Source organism: Physcomitrium patens, chromosome 3, assembly GCF_059467195.1.
Source record: "Physcomitrium patens ecotype Gransden chromosome 3, ASM5946719v1, whole genome shotgun sequence".
Taxonomy (NCBI): domain Eukaryota; kingdom Viridiplantae; phylum Streptophyta; class Bryopsida; order Funariales; family Funariaceae; genus Physcomitrium; species Physcomitrium patens.
In genome coordinates, this window is record NC_143412.1 from 8,532,226 (window position 1) to 8,539,450 (window position 7,225).

Consider the following 7,225-nt stretch of genomic DNA (forward strand, 5'->3'; position numbering starts at 1 on the left):
CTACCGTCTCCTGAAAAGCCCATCTCAAACCATGGCCGTCCATCGAAAGCGAGCCCCGTGAATCTGAACAGCGACACCCAAATTTTTAAGCAATAAAATTGGATAAAGCCGAATGAAAAAACAAGCTGCACTATCTGTCCGTCACTCCCCCTAAAAGCAACCGGTTGACGTCTTCCACCTCATGTCCACGTTGGATTTCCAAGGGAGTAACCCAGTGGTTGTAGCCCACGGAGGCAGAGTTTCGGATAGCCTTGAAAGAGTGGGTTTGTGGTAGCGACAACTTGAGGAAAGGCTTGTTGCTCTAATGGCTCCTACTACTGCCACCTTCTGTTCGGCTCCGCTTCTATTCTACTTCTTCCGCTGTGTGGTACTGGCAGTAGTAGCAGCAGCAGGAGCAGCAGAAGTGGATACGACGGTTCTGTAAGAGGGGGGAGCAAATTGCTGCGTGCGCACCTTGAGAGCCAGGTGAGAAGCTTTGTCACGCCATACTATAGGAAGCTGTGGTCTCTCGCCTTCCACTCCAACTCCTGGTATGGGTTTTTGAAAATCTTGTGTTGTGGGTTGTTTGTGTGTCCCTGGTTTTTGTTTGGTTTGTTGCGGTTGTGGCTCGTGCAATTGGGTTGGGCTTTCATCTACATTCGGGGGTTCTTTAACGAGGGAATAGCAGAATTTGTAGGTGCGAGATTTTCACTGGGTTAGTCTTTGAATTCAGCGGTTCGCTGCGGTCCAAGGGGTTTCCATTGCTGTGTGCTGCTGGGTTTTGGGGCTGTAAGGTTGTGAAGCAGTTGGAATCTGTTCTTGTCGGTTATGCACGCGTGCTTGGAGAATTGATGGTAGAATGTGACCACATTGGTAGTCTCTAGAGTCAGTTTCCCTCGGTAATAGATATTGTAACCTCGGCGTGCGACTACATGTTCTGTTGGTGTATACGTTGTTCCCGAACCTGTGCCGAGATTAGTGTCCCGCCATCTAGGTTTTTAAATGTACCAGTTGTGTTCACGGATTGGTTGAGAAACTAGAGTTGGTAAATTTTATGGCGTGTTGATTTGAAATTTTCGCGCGGATTGTTCACAGTAGTTGTGAAGTGCCCACTGAATACAAACTGTCAATACCAAACTTTCCTTGGGTTAAGTAGTCTTTTAAGCATTCTAAATAGTTGACTGGATTGAATTTAACAACTCCTGCGTCGACCTAGACATCGTGACTAGCTTAACCTGAAAGGATGAATTGTGAGATTGGTTGCCCTGGTATCCTACTGCACCAAATGTCATTGTAACGGATATTGATGTCAATGGCGGAAGGCCCTACCGGCTTACAAATTGGGAACCTGGGATTGCCGTCGCATCATTGTTTCGGATTGTTCTTTCACGGACGTTTATCTGTAGAGAATAGTTAACTTATGGAGAATCCAAATTAACGTGTGCCTTTGTCTATGTTTCCAACAGGATGGCGTACATTGCTCTCCCCACGAGGGACAGCACTCTTCTTCGCCTGGCCAATGCTGCGCCAAGGCTTCCCCGCAGCGCCAGTGCCACAGTGCAGTCCACCTGCTCTTTGAAGGATGTTTCATCCATGAGGCCCTTGAAGGTTCAGCCTTCCAGCCTCTTTGTCTCAAGGACTTTCTCCAGGTACTCTACAAGAGGTCAGACAGTTTTTGCCTCCATGGAAGGCAATGTCACAGTGGAGGAACCTGCTGTCGACACCACTGCCGAGGAGCCTGCAGCTGACAACACCTCCGTAGCCTCTGATGCTGCCGAACAAGCAGAGGCCTCGGAAACTCCCAAGAGATTCCAACGGAGCAAGAGCTCTAGGGCTGCAAAGACCCTCACCGTCCAGAAGGACCAGATTGTTGCGGGAGCTGTCTTCACTGGCAAAGTTCGATCTGTGCAATCGTATGGTGCATTCGTTGACATTGGCGCATTCACCGACGGATTGGTGCACATCTCCGAACTTGCGCCAAAGTTTGTTAAGGAGGTCACCGACGTGGTGTCAATCGGACAGGAGGTGACGGTGAGAGTGCTGGAGCTGAATGAGAAAGCCGGGCGGATCGCACTGACGATGCGGGACAGAGAGAACGAAGAGGAAGAGCAGTCGTCTCGACCCGGAAGCGAGTCGAGTGCAGGATCGGGATCAGGCGGAGAGGAGAGCGGGAGGCCAGTGAACCGGGGCAAGATCGCGGGAAGGGGAAGCGGAGGGTCGAGGTCGAACTCAAGGGCGAGTGAGCCAAAGGTGAGGAGGAGTGGTGTGGAGGGTGATGGGAGGAATAGGTCGGATGGAAGAGGTTTGCAAGTGGGGTGGGTGTGGTGCATTGGTGCATTGGTGCATCGTGTGTGATTGCATGCGTGAGTTGTGCAGGTGAGGTTGTGAGAAGCAATTGCGAGATGCGGGGGAGTGATTGTGGGATGGGAGTGGGGGCTGATGTGTGATTTGGGTTGGGGTGTGGCGCAGACGAAGCTGAAGAAGGGTGAAGAGCTGAAGGGGACGGTGAAGAACATCATCCGGAACGGTGCATTCATAGAGTTTGCGGAACAAGGAGAGGAGGCGTTTTTGAGAGGGTCGGAGGTAACGGAGGGAGGAGAGAATGTGCCTATGGAGAACCTGTTGACGGTGGGACAGGAGGTGACAGTGCGGGTACTGAAGGTGGAGAGAGGGAAGGCATATCTGACGATGAAGCCACAAGTGGACATGACATCGGTGAACCAGTCGATCAACTCCGGTGTTGTGGGAAGCGCGGCCAATCCTTTCGCCACATTTTTCCGTAGTGTTAACTTGGTCCCGGAAACCTTTGCATCTGTAGATGCACAGGAGGAAGCACCTGCTGTGGAAGAAACTGCAGGTGTTAAGGAAACATCCGCAGTTGTTGAAACACCTCAAGCTGAGGAATCCCCCACTGAAGAAGCACCCGTCGAAGAAGCCCCCGTCGAAGAGGCTCCTGCTGCACCAGAAGCATCTTTTGTTCAGGAAGCTCTCGCAGTGGAAGAGACTGCTGCTGTTGAGGAAGCCCCTGTAGTTGAAGAGACTTCTGCAGTTCAGGAAACGCCTGCAGTGGAAGACACTCCTGCCGTTGAGAAAGCCCCTGCAGTCGATCAAACCTCCGCAGTTCAGGAAGATTCTGGAGTGGAAGATACTCCTACCGTTGAGGAGGGATCTAAAAATGTTGAACCTGCTCCGGCCGTACCTGAAGCTTCTGCAGAAAGTAGTGATGAATCACCAGTAGTATCTGAATCTGAGGCTGAAGAACCTCATTCCCTCTCACTTGCCGAGCTCGCTGAGGGGCTTGGCAGAGTTGTAGATGAAGTTGAGAATGTAGTTGAAGCTTCTGCGGAAAAGATTGTGAACGTGGTTGAGGCTGCTGCAGGTACAGGCAGAGACGGAGTATACATTCAGAAAATATAGCTGTTAGCTCTTTGTTGTCAAAGTGTTAAACTCGTTTGCCCCTTCGTTCGCTAACTTGTACTTGTTGGCAGACATTGTGGGCACTGCTAGCGAAGCTGAAGCTGCGCCCGAGGAGCTTAAGGCAGTTGAACCCGAGGAGCCTAAGGCAGCTGCTTCTGCTGGACCAACCGCTGCACAAGTGAAGGAATTGCGGGAGAAGAGTGGTGCTGGAATGATGGAATGCAAAAAGGCTCTTGTGGCCTGCAACAATGATGTCGTCAAAGCCCAGGAATTTCTGAGGAAAAAAGGTCTAGCTAGCGCTGAGAAGAAGGCTGGTCGCATTGCTGCTGAAGGTCGCGTCGGAAGTTACGTTCACGGCGGACGCATGGGTGTGCTAATTGAGATTAACTGTGAGACGGATTTCGTCTCTCGAGGTGCTCAATTCAAGGAGCTGGTGCAGGACATGGGCATGCAAGTCGTTGCCTGTCCAGCTGTAAGTGTCCAACGCAATTTTGAATCTTGTACTTTGTGTTCCCATGCTATTCTTCATTTCTTACTGTATATTGCTACTTAGCTACTTAGGAAGAGTTGTTTGTCTTTCGATATGATATAATTTATGCCTTGTGTTGATTGCTGTGGCAGGTTCAATATGTTACTGTGGATGATGTGCCCGCTGATTTTGTGGAGAAGGAGAAGGAGATTGAAATGGGCAAAGAGGATCTTGCCAACAAACCGGTTCAGATTCGTGAGAAGATTGTGGAGGGCCGGATCGCAAAACGTTTGGCTGAACTTGCGCTTCTTGAGCAGCCTTACATCAGAGATGATAAAGTTCCTGTTAAAGACCTGGTTAAGGAAATCACTGCAAAACTTGGAGAAAAAATTCAGGTTGGTGCAGATTTTTTGTGTTTTGGTCCTAGTTCTCTGGCTGGTGGAATCGAACGAGATTTTCATGTTCAGAACTTTTCTCAATTTTTTTCCACCAAGCTCAACTTTTCTACACGTCAATGAATGGTGAAAATTGTCTCAAGACTAGGATACAGGCACCTAGATTATCACGTTTAATTGTTGAGGACGCATACTTACCGTACCTTTCATAATTTGCACAGATTCGTCGTTTCGTCCGGTACAACTTGGGAGAAGGCCTTGAGAAGAAGTCCACTGACTTTGCAGCAGAGGTAGCAGCACAAACAGCAGTTAAGGATGATCCAGCCCCGGCTGTTGAGGCCCCAAAGGTTGAAAAGGAGGCTCCGAAGGCTGAACAGGAAGCCCCGAAGGTAAGGTTTCCTCGGTCTGTGTTACCTTATCATTGAATTGCTGATTCTATCAGTTGAAACTCTCTTTTCTTATTATCCAATCCATCTTTGCGGATACTCACATATGGTTTTCTCATTGCGCATACTATGCTAGATCATATTGCCACCCCGTGTTTTTCTTGACCTTGTCGTCAGTATCTTCGGAAGTTTGTGAACCAGATTTATGTATTAGTGTTGTCTGCGTAATATTTGTGACTCACGGTTCCGATTTGATGAAATTTGACAGGTAGCAGTGTCGGCGTCGAAAGTGAAGGAGCTCAGGCAAATGTCTGGAGCAGGAATGATGGACTGCAAAAAGGCTCTGGCAGCCTGTGACAACGACCTCGAGAAAGCCTCAGAGTACTTGAGGAAGAAGGGATTGGCGAGTGCCGAAAAGAAGTCTGGCAGGATTGCATCAGAAGGTCTGATTGGAAGCTACATCCATGATGGGCGCATTGGAGTCCTCATCGAGGTCAATTCTGAGACCGACTTTGTGGCCAGAAGCGACGTGTTCAAGGATCTCGTTGCCAACATGGGAATGCAAGTAGCAGCTTGCCCACAAGTCAGTATCTCTCCTTTCACTTCCAAATAGTATACTATTTGTATTGGAACATACCTTCTCTATGGCTTTGAACAAAAGTCCTTCAAAGACCCAAACCATCAATTGCCACATGCCACTAGGTGCTTCCAATATCTGATTCTACTCCTTTGATACCAGTTACTGACGTGAGTCGATGTATCTGAACAGGTGGAATACGTGTCGGTGGACGAGATCCCGGCGTCAGTTGTTGAGAAAGAGAAGGAGATTGAAGCTGGCAAGGAGGACTTGGCCAACAAGCCTGAGGCTATTCGTAGCAAGATAGTGGAAGGTCGCATCGCCAAGACTTTGGGCGAACTGGCTCTATTGGAGCAGCCATTCATCAGGGACGACAAAATTTTGGTAAAGGACTACATCAAGCAAACCATCGCCACGCTGGGTGAGAACATCCAAGTGAGGCGATTCACCAGGTTCAACTTAGGAGAGGGTATTGAGAAGAAGAGCACTGATTTTGCTGCAGAGGTTGCTGCCCAAACTGGGGGCCAGGTTTGATTTAGGTTCGAGGGGTAGTTCGTAGTGCTCGGTTTTAGACATTCGTTCTTGGAGACTACAATATTAGTAGCAATTATTAGGCCCTTTTGGTGGCGTTAGTTCAGAACATCGACGTACATGTATTGTAAAATGTGGCGATTTGGCAATGAAACTTTATCCAGTCTTTCTACGTAGCCTATTCTCTTTAAAGTATTTCACTCCACAGTATGCGCTTTGTATGAGCACTGAATGATGATTCTTGCTGACAATGAGCTCATATTCCTTGTAGGTCCAGTGCTTCCTTTCTACTTGCCATGGAAGCTTGGGCCTAGAAGGAATGTTGTAGTCACAAGCTTGTGTTTAGTGCTTGTCAAGATTGATGTTGAGGCCATGGGTACTTCTCCCAAGGACAAAAGAATCTGAAAAGTTCTTGTACAACTTAAAATCTTTTTGTAAAACTTGTTTTGTAACTGCAATTGACATGCTGATGATGATGCATTTCTGTACTCGGGCCCTTCCTGCCCATGCAAACAAAATTGGTTGATGAACAGAACACTTCTTTGTCCTGTTATCTTATAAGATTTTCTTTCTTGTTTACCCACTTTTTCAGTCATTCTGGTGACGGACTTTTTGCATGGTAAAGTCACCCAGTTTTTTGTGAGGAGTATATGTTTACTGTTGTATTTTCAACCTATTTCTTTTAGTTCAAAGACTGGTTTAAAAATTATACAATGTGTAAAGTACATTAAACTCAAACGTTCACTAGGTTTCGAGTGTCATGTTACAAACCCATCACAAGAGGAAGTAAGTTGCTGGCTCAAAATTTAGGGCTGTAATCAGTTCCAAAAAGAAAGTGTACACTATCAAATTATTAGTAATGTTGATGTCACAATAAATGTTTCATTCAATGACTTGCAATACAAAATGTTTCGTTGTGTATAGATATTCCAGTGTATTTACAAACGCATGTTGATGAAAGGAAAAACTCGCTTCAGATATGTTAACGGCTTAAAACATTATAGGTTTATTATTGACAATCAAACTTGAATCAATCAACCAAAGATTAATAAAAATTAGATTATACTTAATAGAAAAAATATATATAGATGTTTTTTATATTTAATTTTAAGCATTGTAGTTTTTTTTCACATCATACAATTTAATTTAAATAATTAACATATTTTTCAAATATAAATATTTTTATTGAATATTGAATATGTATTTTTTAAACAACATTGTAATAATTGTAACTTTTAGAAGTATAAATATTTTCTTTAATATCAATAATGAATACAAATTTAAATCTTATTAAAATCTTAATATTACATATCTCTAAAATAATGTATAAAAGCCTATATTCCAATTAGTTATTTAAGATATAATTAACATAAAAAGTCAAAGATTTTTGATATAGAAGAAAGAATAAGTATATATTGATTATTCTTCATATTCATATTATTATTGGAACTACACATGTTGCTTTAGTTCC

The 7,225-nt window shown here is 45.4% G+C and overlaps 1 protein-coding gene across 1 annotated transcript; it reads left to right on the forward strand.

Annotated features, from left to right (window-relative positions):
• Positions 1-356: 356 nt before the first annotated feature.
• LOC112280107 (polyprotein of EF-Ts, chloroplastic) lies at positions 357-5,930 on the forward strand. The gene is made up of 8 exons (XM_024515175.3): positions 357-530; positions 1,446-2,229; positions 2,449-3,358; positions 3,468-3,868; positions 4,018-4,260; positions 4,482-4,649; positions 4,915-5,229; positions 5,416-5,930. The coding sequence occupies exons 2-8, from the start codon at positions 1,447-1,449 to the stop codon at positions 5,755-5,757; spliced, it is 3,162 nt and encodes a 1,053-aa protein (XP_024370943.1). The 5' UTR covers positions 357-530; position 1,446; the 3' UTR covers positions 5,758-5,930.
• The last annotated feature ends 1,295 nt before the right edge of the window (positions 5,931-7,225 follow it).

Excerpts from the sequence above, each read along its gene's own strand:
- LOC112280107 (XM_024515175.3), top strand. The coding sequence starts at position 1,447 with ATGGCGTACATTGCTCTCCCCACGAGGGACAGCACTCTTCTTCGCCTG. Across the intron at positions 2,230-2,448 it reads CAAGGGCGAGTGAGCCAAAG|ACGAAGCTGAAGAAGGGTGA; the intron begins GTGAGGAGGAGT and ends GGTGTGGCGCAG. Across the intron at positions 4,650-4,914 it reads CTGAACAGGAAGCCCCGAAG|GTAGCAGTGTCGGCGTCGAA; the intron begins GTAAGGTTTCCT and ends GAAATTTGACAG.